The 15,318-nt window shown below is 36.2% G+C and overlaps 2 protein-coding genes across 2 annotated transcripts; one reads left to right on the plus strand and one right to left on the minus strand.

Moving 5' to 3' along the window:
• Nucleotides 1–246: 246 nt before the first annotated feature.
• LOC108221626 (COBRA-like protein 7) lies at nt 247–2,569 on the minus strand. The gene is made up of 2 exons (XM_017395492.2): nt 1,932–2,569; nt 247–1,791 (listed from the first exon to the last, which is right to left on the minus strand). Exons 1-2 carry the CDS (start codon nt 2,473–2,475, stop codon nt 371–373), a joined length of 1,965 nt encoding a protein of 654 aa, XP_017250981.1. The 5' UTR covers nt 2,476–2,569; the 3' UTR covers nt 247–370.
• A 6,317-nt stretch (nt 2,570–8,886) lies between these two features.
• Nucleotides 8,887–13,326, plus strand: LOC108223639 (cellulose synthase-like protein D5). Its single transcript, XM_017397986.2, has 3 exons — nt 8,887–9,966; nt 10,360–11,167; nt 11,283–13,326. The coding sequence occupies exons 1-3, from the start codon at nt 9,026–9,028 to the stop codon at nt 13,053–13,055; spliced, it is 3,522 nt and encodes a 1,173-aa protein (XP_017253475.1). The 5' UTR covers nt 8,887–9,025; the 3' UTR covers nt 13,056–13,326.
• The last annotated feature ends 1,992 nt before the right edge of the window (nt 13,327–15,318 follow it).

A 15,318-nucleotide genomic window follows, 5' to 3' on the forward strand; every position in this document is an offset into this window, starting at 1 on the left:
ATTTAGCACTTCTCAGAACTAGATTACCCTAATCTGCAAGATAAAATCTAGTCAGGAAATTTAGGCTCAGCATTCTTATTTTACGAATATATAAGAACAAAATATACTCAGCATTTATATACAATAATTTTTAACGGTACAATATTCGTCACTACTGTATTCCCCGCAGCTCTTCTGTTTTTACGTGCTTAATATTTGGCTGATGGTTGAGAAGTTAATGTGGTGTTGATAAGAGGATGCAATGACTATAAATTGAACATTAAGTTAAAGTATAGATACAAATATCAACCAGAAAAAGCTATACTTGTCTAGGGATAAAGAATTAAAGAAATTGAAATCGTGTTGCGTTTCTCCAGAGGATATGTCCAAATTATAGTTGAAGTAACAGAAGAACAAATGAAGCTATAAGACAGCTGAAGACACTTGTTGCTGCAGTTATGCCATAACCATCACTTGGGAGCATAGACGGAAGTGAACACTCTGCACCGTTGAAGTAAACCTTACTCGGATATCCGCCGCCACGAGGTACGTTGATTCCAGGTGTGGTTTTCTTTGTAAATGAGATAACAGATTGCTGTGAGCCAGGAACACGAGGATCTTTCCTCGGATTCTTGCCATCTCTCTCGGACACGATATAATTTAGTCCCGGAAGTCCCTGGATAAATAGTATCTGATCACTGCTTGACAGAGCTGTCCCGTTGAATGAGTATGCCTGTTCGAAACCAGGCATTGCGTTGTCAAGTTGAACTGAAGCAAACCAATCAGCGAAGTCTGTTTCGCCCCAATTGAAAACCGTCATTCTGGCGCTCCATCCGTCTTTAAAATCCGAGAGTAAATGCCAGTTGATACTAACGCCACAGTTATCAGGACAAGGCAATGGATCAGGCATTTTCCTGTTGTTTATTTTACTGAATTCCTTTGCCATTTTAGTTCTGTTATCGAACGGAACAAGTAGAGCTTGTGATGGTAGAAGAAGTGCTGGCGTTGTGGCACTGCAGACATCGCTCTGATCCGAATTGCATCCACAAGCACAAGTATTGCAGGGGATGACTGAGTCATTGTTGAACGATGAGAAAGATACGCAGCATTTCGGGCTCTCTGAGGCTGAACGTGTAATGTTACACACTACTTGCCAACTAGCAATTGCTACTGATTCTGAAGATAGCCCCTCAGCATTAGGAAACAACGTTGGATTCGTCCGAACAGGAGGACCGCACTGATAATTCGGGCTATTTGTGCCATTAATTTTCCAGTTTTGTGGGGGAGTAAGCTGAGTCCTGTTCAGATCTGGTGGCATTTTGTAAACCTGCATTTGGAAGATTGACATGGACTTGGATGGATCCATATTTGGTGGCAAAATCGTTCCATTTCGACAACAAAATGGAATCCTCCCAAGATTAGTATCATTTGTTCTTTCGAGAGGAAGATCAATAATCACTGGTCTTCTTTCACAATTTAAGGCAGCAGAGAAATCTAAGTCTTGGTAGAATTCACCTTGCCGGCCATAAATACATTCATTTGTATCGACGATAAAAGGGTATGCTCCTCTCATGGTGTTAATGAATTCCTCCCTCATCCATTCCCAGCTCAAGTGCCAGTTATCGAGACGCCTGATGGGATTCTGATTTGAAATTGTGACCTGTGCCAGGTAATTGGATTCGTATGATCTGATCACATCGTACATTATACTAATATCACCGTTCTGGAGGGGTTCAAAAATTTCTTGATCCTCCAATTCAAAGCTAGGCGGGGAATCTGAGTCTTTAAAGCAGCATACTTGAGATGCATTCCCTGAAATTTAAATTGTGAAAGCTCAGATGACACCGTTTAAAGAATGTCATGTTGAATACCTAAGAACCTAATGTATCGAAAGATATGTAATATAGGAGTGATTAAGGTAAAAACAATAGCACTCTGTCAGAAGAACTAACCTTGAGCAAAAGGACTAGTACATGAAAACCCATCATTAGCAATCCTAAGAGAACCCGGGAGAGGAACATCCGGGGCTGCAACTCCAAACTGAGTGCCCACCAAGTCCACCTGAGCTAGCATCAAGTTAAAATCACCTGCTGTCTGAATCCCAGTCCTAAGATTAGTCACTGGAAAACCAGCCAAAATTGCACCAGTGCTCACATTGGCAGGAAGTGAAGTGCCATCAGCTAGCACCGCATTGGAGGCAGACACCAACACCTCATTGTTCCTGAACCCGACAAAGACCCGCCATGAGGGCAGCTCCTGTAAGCCATTGTTGAGCACGGTGAGCGTGGATTGGAACCTGTAAGCCTGTTGGCTCAAATCTGAAGGAACCATAGGTGGGACAGCATAACCGGATACATAAGTGTAGGTAACCAGAATTTCATTGCATTGATCTGGTGAATTTTGCGGAGCCTGGGCCTGTGAAAAGCAGATTGTTGTGTGTAGTACAGCAAGAATCAACAGCTTGTAAATGCAGAGGGAGTTATGAAATTTTCCCATAATGTATGCTGCTCTGTAGTTTGTATTACTCAAGTGACCAACAACATATATATCAACTTGTTCTTAAATATATTTTATTATGTTCTTACATGGAATGGACCAAGGAAGACCAAATCCAGGTTGAATGGTTATTGAAAAGGTGCTGTGCCGGCTTTGTTATAACATAGAAGATTAGATTACATGCATAATACACGAGAATGTTTGTGTAAGAAGAGTCTCTGCCGTCTTGGTTAAAGAGAATAAAGGGCAACATGTAGATTTTGCAGTCCTTTGTATTTTTTTAACGTAATGAGCAGCAGGAGGTTGTTGGACTGATGGGGACTCTTGTTGGAGCTGAGTTTACGTTGTTTAGTTCCTAAACAATCTTTATAATGTGATGTGTGAAGTGGTCATCAAACATCCACCTTAGCAACAGATGAATCAACCAACCATAATGCATATAGTGAGCAAAGTCGAACTTTTAACTCTTTTTATTAAAATCTGAATTTCTACTAAAAAGATTATATTTTTGGTTGTAAGTTACGTTTGTACGAGTCAAACAAATTAAAATCTACTCTCTCCGTCTCAAATTAGATGAGCTAGTTGACTTTGGGCACGTAACTTAAGATGCATTGACCGTATAGTTCCAAAATTTATTTTTTTAATTTTTCTTTTGTAAATGAAAATTTCATATTTAAATTTTTATTTGGAAAAATAAAATTCAAAAATAAGTAATGTAGCTATACGGTCAATGGATTTTAAAGTACGTGCCCGAAATCAACGAACTCATCTAATTTGAGACGGAGGGAATATTGGATTGCCAAGGAAGATGTCTAGATTTTTGTTGGTTGCTGCTTACCTTTTTGAGTGTTTATTTCGGTGAACAATCAATTTATTTTGGGATTGAATTAAATCCTTATTACTCTCCCGTCCCACTGTACAAGTCTCTTTTGGAAAAATTTTTTATCCCATAATACTTGTTCATTTTTAGTTTCCAATACAAATATATTGATATTATTTCAAAATTATCCTTCTGTTTGAAAGTTGTATAATAATTAATAAGGGTTGAATAAGAGTATACATTCATGTACACCCTCCATCCCATTTTAAGTGTCCACTTTGTCACAAAAAAAATTCCCAAAATATGTGTCTTACTCTTTAACCCATGTAAAATTTATACTATTTCCAATATAGTATTAAATACAACCAACAACCCCTCATAATTATATTTAGAATGATTATGAATGTATAGTCTAATTTGAAATGAGAGAAGGTCCAATACACAATAATTAATGAGATACGTAATTAATATGTGTGAAAACTAAGCTGATTAGTGCGGGAAGATGATGATAAAAACATTATATTAATGGTTTCTTAATATGTGTGAAAATTGCAAAGTGGACACTTAAAATGGGATGGAGGGAGTATTTATTAGGGGTAGAATTGAGAAATTTTTATCTGATTAATGTTTTCTTAGTGGGTGTTTGTTTACCCCCTTAAAAGCCCAGTTCTTTGTTATACTAAGTTAGAAGCACTTATTCGTACCGTTTGTGTAATAAATTAAGAAGCACTTATAAAAAGTTAGGAATGTTAGTTTTTGTTTCAGGACTTCTACTTCTTTGCCAAATATTTTAATCACTTATAAATCTTAACTAGTTTCTAACTTCTACTCCACTTTTTTATTTTAAATAAGAAGTACTTATTTTAAGTTCATCCAAATAGAATATGCGTAATCTTTTCAAAAGAGACATGTATTTTGGAACTTGAAGGAGCAGACGAAAGGAGTTTTAGTTTTGTGAGTCATCGAAATGTCGTTGAATTGCTTTATTACACTTTGACTTGTACATTGTTCGGGTATTTGGGATTTTTGGTGTGATTAAATCATATAATTTAACGGAGTATATAATAATTTAAATCATATGATGTCTGAATCCATCAAAGGTTGTGTCATTGCGTATCGGGATAAAAATAATTGTATAATATTTTTTTCTTGCCTTGTCTTACTTTGACACTTATTAACTGTTTAATAACTTGATAAAGATATTCAAAGATACATAATAAATTTTAAATTTGTGATTAAACTATTGGGCTTTTTCCATAAATAATCAAGTTTAAACGAATTTTTACAAAAATACTATCATTTTTAAAACAAATTGTAAAATACTATATTCCAAAAAATATTTGTAAAAATACGGTGGTTGCATATGTAACCATATTTGCAACTAATAGCAACCATATATGCAACTAGAAATGTAACTTTGAAAAAATCTTTTAAAAATTACTATATTTTTCTACATAATAAGAGCATCTCCAACCATGAAGACCCTTTGGCTAAAAGATGAGTTGTCATGCCAAAAATAAAAAATTTAGCCAACCACTTCAAAAGTTCACACTCCAACCATAGTGACATGTTGTCTATAAATTTAGCCAACCTCTTATGGATGACTAAATTTGTCGAACCTCTACAAACCTGTAAGAAATCTAAACATTAATAACATGCTATTTTCAAATTATAGCCATCCAATATAGTCAATACCATCGAAGCACAATGTCTTACAGGTTCAACAAATTTTACATACTGCACTACAGATCCAATTTAGCCAACGCCATTGGAGATGCTCTAAGTTGCAAGTGGTTGCAAAAGCAGAAAAACATCCCCGCGGGGCCAATATCACAAAAGCACCAACACTTCTGCTCTCAATGATTATCGTGTACCTCTTCCATCGCCAACCAACATAATCTTACTCAAGGTATTTGGAACCACAATATTTTCGCGATATACATCTCTCTTCTTCACTTTTGTTGCATAATTTATAGCTGCTTGAACTGAACTAAACTTCCCGGACATGTCTTTGGCCACCATAACGTTTGCCCTCGACGGCCATGATCTCCTTGCAGGAGTTTCCGGTATTTTCTAGTAAATCATGTTGGAGAGTCAAGTAACGGTGTTTCCGGTGATTTCTTAGTGTCAGAGCTCTGATCTCGAGACGGCGGCGCCGACGGACCGAATCTGAGGCCTGGAGTCATTGGAAAATGAAGAGAGAGAGGGAGGGGGGGAGAGGGGGAGGATGAGAGATAACTAATAAAGAAATGAAAAGATGAAGGTAGTATTTTGACAATTTAATTGATTATATTTTATAAAAGATGGTATATTTGCAAGATTTTAGAGAATGTAGTATATTTGTAAATAAGATCCAAAAGTTAGTATACTTGGTAATTTTCCCAAACTATTTAACTCCCAATTCTTGATTAAAATAATCAGCTTTCTGGACCTAACATATATTTCAATAGAAGTAACTAAAGTAGTTAGACGAAAAAAAGCAATATTGATTAAAATATTATACATAATGTTAAGGGTGCAAGGGGTAAGAATATTATCATAAAATAAAACTTAAACGTATATGCAATCGCATTAAATTTTGAATGCGTTTTGAAATCAAATATCCCCAAATCTTCAAATTAAAAAGATAATGTCTAAACAGTTCATACGTTTAAATACCAGATCTCCCCAAATCAAAATTCTTAAATATTATCACTTGATCGTTACTCTGATTTCACAAATTTTCTCCTATGAAAAGACGACCGGGGATTACTTGTGATTCAAATGTCGATGACGAAGAATTTCACGCTATTCAAAATGAAGGAATGAACGAGGGACTCTTTGAAATTTCATATTATGATGGTACATTTCTTACTGTTTACCTTATATAATCATGTCATATGTTTTAGTTTTAAAATTTTTGCGGCCATGATAACAAAATAGAGATGTCGTGTTAACATATATTATTTGATTTTTTTGATGTCTCGATTAATTTTGTGTTTTCACTATTATATCTTTCTCTCACTCTTACACACATGTGCAAAATATATAAATCATCATCTCATTGTAACTTTGTTGTATTTAGTGTATTTCACTTAGAGCATCTCCAATGTGGTCGACTATAATTGTTGTCTAAATTGGACATGTAAGATATTATGTAAAATTTCCTGAACCTGTAAAAGCATCTCCAATGGGATTGGCTATAATCATTGGCTAAACTGGACCTGTGAGACATTATGTAAAATTTGCTGAACCTGTAAGAGCATCTCCAACCAGGAGAAGCCCTTAGGTAAAAATCTAGGTGGCTTACTATAATTAAAAACTATAGCCAATATTCACAAAAAAAAGCACTCCAACCATGGTGAGCCCTTGTCTATAATTATAGCCATCCCCCTATGGATGACTATATTTGTCGAACCACTACAGATCTGTAGTGAATTCCACGTCATCTCCCGCAATTTATTTTCCTCCTTCCCACTGATTACATATAAATTATTACCATATTAAACTAATATATTCTATTTATCACAATCTAAATATTGATAATATACTATTTTTAAATTATAACCAACCAATATAGCCAATACCATTGAGGCACAATGTCTTACAGGTTCAGCAAATTTTACATAATGTCTTACAGGTCCAATTTAGCCAACGATTATAGCCAACGCCATTGGAGATGCTCTAACACATTAAGCTCCAATGGTATTGGCTATATTGGTTGGATATAATTTAAAAGTAGTATGTTATTAATATTTTAAATAGTTAAAATAGAGTATGTGAGTTCAATATGGTAATAAATGATGTATAATCTTCCCACAGATTTCTTACAAACATCTAGAGGTTCGACAAATATAGTCATCCAGGGGAGGTTGTCTATTATCATAGACAAGGGTTAAGTGTGGTTGGAATGTGATTTTTTTTGTAGAGGTTGGTTATATTTTTCATTTTTAGTATGTCAACTAAGATTTTAACTAAGGGCTAATCATGGTTGGAGATGCTCAAAGACATTGTGTTTAAATGATATTGACTATATTGGTTGGCTATAATTTAAAAACAGTATGTTATTAATATTTTAGATTGTTATAAATAGAATATATCAGTTCAATATGGCAATAAATGATGTGTAATCTTTCTACAGATTTTCTTATAGACTTGTAGAAGTTCGACAAATATAGTTATCAATAGGAGGTTGGTTATAAGAGCATCTCCAATGAAGATTTGTAAAATTGTTAGCTATAATCATTAGCTATCCTCGTAATGTAATTTTTTTGCTAACAGTGAAGACATGTGTTCCAAGAGAGTTATGTATAATTGAAAATTAGGTAAAATTATGCGTAAAAGGTACATTGATTCAACAAATATAACTCATCAAATATGTTTTTCTACATTTTTTTGCTAATGGAATGGTTTGGAGTGTTTCAAATTTACATATGCCAAGTGGATGATATAGCTAACATGTTTATAACCGTACCCTTGGAGATACTCTGATTATAGATAAGGAGGGCGTGGTTGAAGTGTCATATTTTCATCAAATTATCTATGTTTTTTTTTTTGGCATGCCAACTCACTTTTTAGCTAAAGATTTTTCATGGTTGGAGTTGTTCTTAGGGCATCTTCAATGGGGTTAGCTAAATGGACATGTAAGACATTATGTAAAATTTGCTGAACCTGTAAGACATTATGTAAAATTTGCTGAACCTGTAAGACATTGTGCTTCAATAGTATTGGCTATAATTTAAAAATCGTATATTAATAATAATAAATTGTTAAAATACTATATATCACTTTAATATGATAATAAATGTTGTGTAAATTACTTACATATTTGTAGAGATTCGACAAATATAATCATATGTGAGAGGTTGACTAAAATTATAGATAAGGAGTAGGATGCTTCTCAATCCAAATATATCAACAGAAGCATAAGACAACTTTTAGAGGGAAAATAAGCCAATTTCCAGTTACCCGAACAAGCCCGTAGTATAAGGAACAAGTTCTTTCTTTAAAAAACATGTAAAATATCAAAAATAATCAGATGCGAAAAGAACGACAGTCAAATTCAATTATTTTATTGAATTATTGGATGTGAGAAGAATGATTGTCAAATTTATTTATTTTCTTGAGTAAAATCTGAAGTTAAGAATAAATTAAGTGGTTTGATTACTTAATATCAGATTCATCGAATATGAGAAAAACCAGTGAACAAATTTATATGCAACTCCCGTTCATGATATAAAATAGAAAAATACATTAACTAAAGTGTATCACTTTTTAATGATCATATATTCAAACGGTATCATTCCTTATTTCCTTTTTACATCAACAGTATTCAACACTAACATCATTATGTACAGGCGACTAGAACTAGATTACATGTATGATCAGGCAATCAGATACAGTAGATACTCCTGTACTAAATCGACCGTTATAATTTCAAATCCAATCCCCCCAAGACTTTATTACAAACTGGTCCCCACTTCAGACTAAAATAACAAGCGACCGTTTGAATATAAAATACAAGTACACACAACCGTCAGATTAAACTCAATCTACGGCTATTATTATTCGACCGTTATATATACCCTGCCCAGCCTTAACTCACTTCTGCTACTCTCATCCTCAACTTAACATTTATTCAAATCACATCTCTCTCTCTCTCTCTCAAATCTCTCTCTGAATTCTCTCCCAAACAAAATTTGTATAGATTCATAGATTTATACTCACACACACACACACATATATGTAACGATGGTTTTAATGGCATATGAGGATCCACAGTCATCATCTCCAGTGACAATTACAGTGTCTTCTTCAGGTGGCTTTCGGAACATTGGCTTATCGAGTCCGACACGAAGGCACTCGGTATCGAATAACCCCAATTCTCCGCTGAGTGGAATTGAATTAAGCGGAGGAAACAGGAGGTCTTCAGGTGGTGGTAATGGGAGGTTTTTGTCAATGTCTAAAGAAAGTGCAGATGAATTTGTGGGCTACACAGTTCACATTCCATCGACTCCTGATAACCGGATGTTTCCGGAACATTCTGGAACTGAAAGCCCTCCGGAAGATGATGAAAACAGAAACCCTAATGAGAATTACCTGAGGGATACTGTTTATACTGGTGGATTCAATTCAGAGACTAAAGCTCATCATGTGATGTCTAAGTGGGGGGAAGAGCCTGAAATTGCGGTGAAATCGAAGAAATTGTGTGGAATGGATGGTTGTGATGAGAAATTGGTTGATGGGGGTTTGAGGAGTTATCAGTGTGAATGTGGGTTTAAGATTTGTAAGGATTGTTACTTGGACTGTATTGGGAATGGTAATGGTGATGGAGGGTTCTGTCCGGGTTGTAAAGAGCCTTATAAGGATGATAATAGCGATTACGAAAGAGATGAGGAAGCTAAGGATCAGCCTAATTCACTTCCCAGAAGTAGAGGGGTTAAGTATGGGAAGAACTTTTCTTTGGTTCAATCATTTAAGGCGCACCCGAATCAAGATTTTGATCATACTAGATGGTTGTTTGAGACTAATGGTACTTATGGCTTTGGGAATGCGGTTTGGCCTAGAGAAGGGTATGAATTTGGAAGAGGGATTGATGAGCATGAAAATCATCCTCCTAAGTTTAATCAGTCAAGAAATAGGCCTTTGACTAGAAAGGTTGGGATTTCTGCTGCAATTATCAGTCCATATAGGTAAGAGCTGAACTCAGCTTTGTATTGCTTGTTATTCGGTATTCTTTATGTCTTATGTTTGATTGTTAATGACTAGCTATTCGGAAGAGTGATTCGTCCTCTGATTTTTGTTACATTCTTATGAATGTAACTTATGTTTGATGATTAGCTTTGTGGTTGAGCTGTTTATGAGATAAAATTCTATTCTGGGCTAATATGCATTTAATTATCTGTTCTTTTGTTATGAACTTGTAGTACTAGTTACCATGTTACCATAGTTATATATTGATGGATGCTTATTACTTCAGTCTGTTCTGCAAGTACTGTTTATGCTTGCTGTTATAGTTTAAAATTTTGAGTATAATTTGAACTATAGTTCTTAAATTATTACTTAAAATTTCATTTTTTTTGTAGATTGATTATTGTTATGCGACTTGCTGCACTGGTTTGCTTTCTGATGTGGAGGATTTCTCATCCTAATCACGACGCCATGTGGTTATGGGTGATGTCTGTTGTTTGTGAAGTTTGGTTTGCTCTGTCTTGGATACTTGATCAGCTACCAAAGATCTGCCCTGTAAATAGAGTGACTGATCTTTCTGTTTTGAAAGACAGATATGATTCCTCTGACTTGAATAACCTTACCAAAGGTTTATCTGATCTTCCCGGAATAGATATATTTGTTTCAACAGCTGATCATGAAAAAGAACCGCCTCTTGTGACTGCTAACACAATTCTTTCAATCCTTGCTGTTGATTATCCGGTTGAGAAATTGGCGTGTTACCTATCAGATGATGGAGGTTCTTTAGTAACATTTGAAGCTATTGCGGAAGCTGCAAGCTTTGCTAGTATATGGGTTCCATTCTGTAGAAAACACAAGATAGAGCCAAGAAATCCCGAGGCATACTTTTCACAGAAACGTGATCCACTCAAGAACAAAGTGAGGGTTGATTTTGTCAGAGAAAGGAGGCGAGTAAAACGAGAATATGATGAGTTTAAGGTAAGGATAAATGCATTGCCGGAGTCCATAAGGAGAAGGTCAGATGCCTGTAATGCACATGCTGAGATGAAAGCAAAGAAGGAGCAGATGAATAAAGGGGGGAATTCTTCTGACTTGATTGAGGTTTCAAAAGCTACTTATATGTCTGATGGGAAACAATGGCATGGAACTTGGACGTCAGCAGAGAAGGGCCATTCGAGGGGGGATCATGAGGGTATAATCCAGGTAAGATCTCTATTGTAAATATGCAGTGCATTCACTATGAAACTCATGTTATTTTGCCAAGGTTTTTTTTTTTTTTTTGGAATTATAGTTGCTAAATTTCTTGTTTTACTATCAGATGATGTTAGTTCCGCCAAAGGCTGAAGCTGTTTATGGGACCGGGAATGATGCTGAGGATCTAATAGACTCAACTGATGTTGATACAAGATTGCCAATGTTGGTTTATGTCTCACGTGAGAAGCGGCCTACATTTGAACACAACAAGAAAGCTGGAGCCATGAATGCTCTAGTTCGCGCAAGTGCAATCATGTCTAATGGTGCATTTATTCTTAATCTGGATTGTGATCATTACGTTTATAATTCAATGGCTCTGAGGGAAGGAATGTGTTTTATGCTTGATAGAGGCGGTGACAAGATCTGTTATGTACAATTCCCACAAAGGTTCGAGGGGATTGATCCAAATGACCGCTATGCAAACCATAACACAGTGTTCTTCGATGTGAACATGAGAGCCCTTGATGGGTTACAAGGTCCAATGTATGTTGGAACAGGCTGCATTTTCAGAAGAATTGCTCTTTACGGTTTCAGTCCTCCAAGAGCCACAAACCACATTGGATGGTTTGGTAGGAGAAAGATCAAGTTTTGTTTGAGAAAGAAGAAGGAGCCAAAGAGTGAAGCAGAAGATGAAATGATTATACCTATCATGGAAGACGAGGATGCTGGTGATGAAGTTTCCAGGTCTTTGATTCCTGAACGGTTTGGTGATTCAACTTACTTGATGGACTCTATAGGTGTTGCTGAATTTGGAGGAAGATTGCTTCATAATTTTAGAGGTAAAGGTAGCCAAGGCAGGTCAGCTGGATCTCTTGCAGTGCAACGTGAGCCTGTAGACCCTGCAGCAATCAAGGAGGCTATACGGGTTATAACATGCTTCTACGAGGATAAAACTGAATGGGGCAAAAGGGTAGGATGGATTTATGGTTCGATAACAGAAGATGTTGTGACAGGATATAGGATGCACAACAGAGGATGGAGATCAGTCTACTGTGTCACAAAACGAGACGCCTTCAGAGGTACAGCTCCTATTAATCTAACAGACAGACTCATCCAAGTCCTCAGGTGGGCTACTGGCTCTGTTGAGATTTTTTTCTCCAGAAACAATGCCCTTTTCGCAAGCCCCAGAATGAAATTCCTACAGAGGATAGCGTATTTCAATGTGGGAATGTATCCATTCACTTCACTCTTCCTCATTGTATACTGTGTCTTGCCTGCCATTTCACTCTTCACTGGAAAGTTCATAGTCCAGTCCCTCAATGTGACTTTCCTAACTCTTCTATTGGCGATTACCCTAACTTTGTGCATGCTAGCAATCCTTGAAATCAGGTGGTCAGGAATCACTCTCCATGACTGGTGGCGAAATGAGCAGTTCTGGTTGATTGGTGGAACCAGTGCTCATCCAGCAGCCGTGATTCATGGTCTACTAAAAGTCATAGCTGGTGTTGACATCTCCTTTACATTGACATCAAAACCTGCCGCTCCAGATGAAGGTGAAGACGAGTTTGCAGAGCTACACGAGTTCAGATTTACAGTCCTGATGATTCCACCAGTGACCATCATACTACTGAACATCGTTGCCATTGCAGTGGGGGTGTTTAGAACAATGTACAGCCCTTTCCCAGAGTGGAGCAAGCTTCTTGGAGGCGTTTTCTTTAGCTTTTGGGTCCTGTCACATCTCTATCCATTCGCCAAGGGGTTGATGGGAAGGAAGGGGAAGATTCCAACCATAGTTTATCTTTGGTCTATGTTGATCTCCATCGTCGTCTCCTTGCTCTGCGTTTACATAAACCCTCCCTCGGGCACTCAGAGCTACATGAATCTTAAGTTCCCTTGAGAAGTGTTTGCAATTCTTTTACTATTGGTAGGCAAGTCATATAGCTTGAAGTTCCTTTACTTCTCAATTACTATTCTTTGTGCTCTTTTCACAGAGTGCTATAAGCTTGCACCTCCTCCCAGGCTTTGTTGTAATAGATAATTTTACTCTTGTATCCTACATTTTCATTCAAATTGAATTGTAACTGTTCAGGATCTTCCTCATTTTAGTAGTTTTCTTCTTGTTGTTGAAGATACATTTTAGCAGTTTAAACAAGTTCCTTTATTCACAACTGCAACTGTGTCCTCCCAGTAGATAAATGTTATTTCTATTTTGCAAAACCTGTAAACACATTATAATTGACTCTCTCTGTACCACTCACAATGTTGATAATTTGCAAACCTTATGATTGACTTTCTCTATGCCACTAACAATGTTGATAATTTCCCCATATTCAGTGGACATTGTGAAGCCAAGTTTGAACCCTACCTTATGCTTCTAGCCAAAGGCATATATCAACATGTTAATTTTTCTCAGGAAGATGAGAAAAATTCAACTATACAAGTTAATTTTTCATTATAACATGTTGACTTTACACACAAAAACAAGTGTGAGCCATCACTATGACACACATGAATTACAGAAGCAATGTATGGATGATGAAGAGTAGTAGGTATGGTAATATATTTTCTTAATTAGAAGTAAGAATAATAAATTAAGGTGCAGAAAGATGGGTGATGGAGAGTATGAAAGGTGCTGTATGTGTCTTAATCTCTACTCAGAAGAACAAAAGATGTAAAAGGCAGTGTGCTGTTTCTAAGCTGTAAAGGAATTTCAAGGCCCCTCCTCTCTTCTTTATTTTGGTGTTACATGTGCATTGTGGTACCCTTCTTCTTCTCTTGTCCTCGGTTTCTCCTAGAGGACAATGACAGCTCGCGTAAAAGCAGTAAGGTTTTTCCCATATGCCATCATATGGAATGTTTTGCTTTTGCGTATATTAACTTCCTATCAGTGTTGTAAAAAACGTGAAACGAGAGCAGGATACAGGGTGTGTATCATTAATCCATTTCATATCATTAAATGATAATCCTAACATCACAATCTCTTTTTCATAACTAAACGCATTCGAACCTCAATATCGATATCTGATAATCGGAGAAAATTTTCTGTATTTCGATTCATGTCAAAATACTGCTGATAAAAAATTCACTGGTCCAGAATTAGAAAGATGAATTAGTAAAGGTCCAAATGGAACTTCAACGAATCAACATGGATGACAGAATGGAGCTCTTTTGGTGTCCGTGGGACAAGCTTATATTCTCATGAAATCATAGGCAGGTCTCACAAAAGATTTTCTAGCATCGTGGAATATATTATTATGCTTTAGTTTCTTTGGTTCCTATACATTTTTCTTCTCCATTATTTCTGTCCTTCAATAATGGAAAACCACCCTGCAACCCACATGAAATACCTACTCTTCTCTTTATCTCTACCTACATGAACATATATTATACATATACACGCAAGAGTAATCCAAAAGAAATACATGTAGGTTCATATGATTAGTACTATAATCAAAAAACAAAGTTGTGGGTCACAGTACTATATTATCAATCAGCGTTAAGTAAATGGCAAACCAAACCTCACTCAGGATGAGTTGGCTTGCAGCTAAACTTATTGTCAGTTGCCAAGTCTTCATCACTCTTTTTCACATGAACAAATAATTGAGAACATTTAAATAACTTCATAATCTAGTTCAATTTAAAGATATAAAGTGATGAAGGCCAGCCAACCAAAAATCCACAGGCAGGGCAGCAGAACGGCCATAGAAGCAATCTAATTCATAAAGTTCACTCTAGTTTCTTTATAATTATAATACAACAAAAAACAAAGAAGATAATCAAACTGTAAAACAATATATAGATTAGGTGACGGACTGGACGGTGGTGCCACAATTAAAAACATATTGGAAGAAAATGTACACGCCACAGAGTGATGCCAATACAAAAAGAATCAGTTCCCCGCTCTCCTTTTTCTTTGCTTACTTTCTAGTTTCTTCTATACAACATCTGGGCCCTTAGTTTTTCTTTAACGCAATTTTATTAGTTATTATATCTGTAAACACGATATGAAGATCGGGGGTTGTGAAATGAAATTTACTATTCATTAGGTCACAGATTTAAACCAACGAAAAATTATCTGGCCATCTGCATAATAAAAACCTTCATATCTCTCAATGCCGTGCACCATTTAAATTTGAGACCAACACTTGCTACCTGCATTC

This window comes from Daucus carota, chromosome 5, assembly GCF_001625215.2.
Source record: "Daucus carota subsp. sativus chromosome 5, DH1 v3.0, whole genome shotgun sequence".
NCBI classification, from domain to species: Eukaryota; Viridiplantae; Streptophyta; class Magnoliopsida; order Apiales; family Apiaceae; genus Daucus; species Daucus carota.

Coding starts and splice junctions, on each gene's coding strand:
- LOC108223639 (XM_017397986.2), top strand. CDS start 9,026: ATGGTTTTAATGGCATATGAGGATCCACAGTCATCATCTCCAGTGACA. Junction 9,967..10,359: donor GCAATTATCAGTCCATATAG/GTAAGAGCTGAA, acceptor TTTTTTTTGTAG/ATTGATTATTGTTATGCGAC. Junction 11,168..11,282: donor ATCATGAGGGTATAATCCAG/GTAAGATCTCTA, acceptor TTTTACTATCAG/ATGATGTTAGTTCCGCCAAA.
- LOC108221626 (XM_017395492.2), bottom strand. CDS start 2,475: ATGGGAAAATTTCATAACTCCCTCTGCATTTACAAGCTGTTGATTCTT. Junction 1,792..1,931: donor TACTAGTCCTTTTGCTCAAG/GTTAGTTCTTCT, acceptor TTTAAATTTCAG/GGAATGCATCTCAAGTATGC.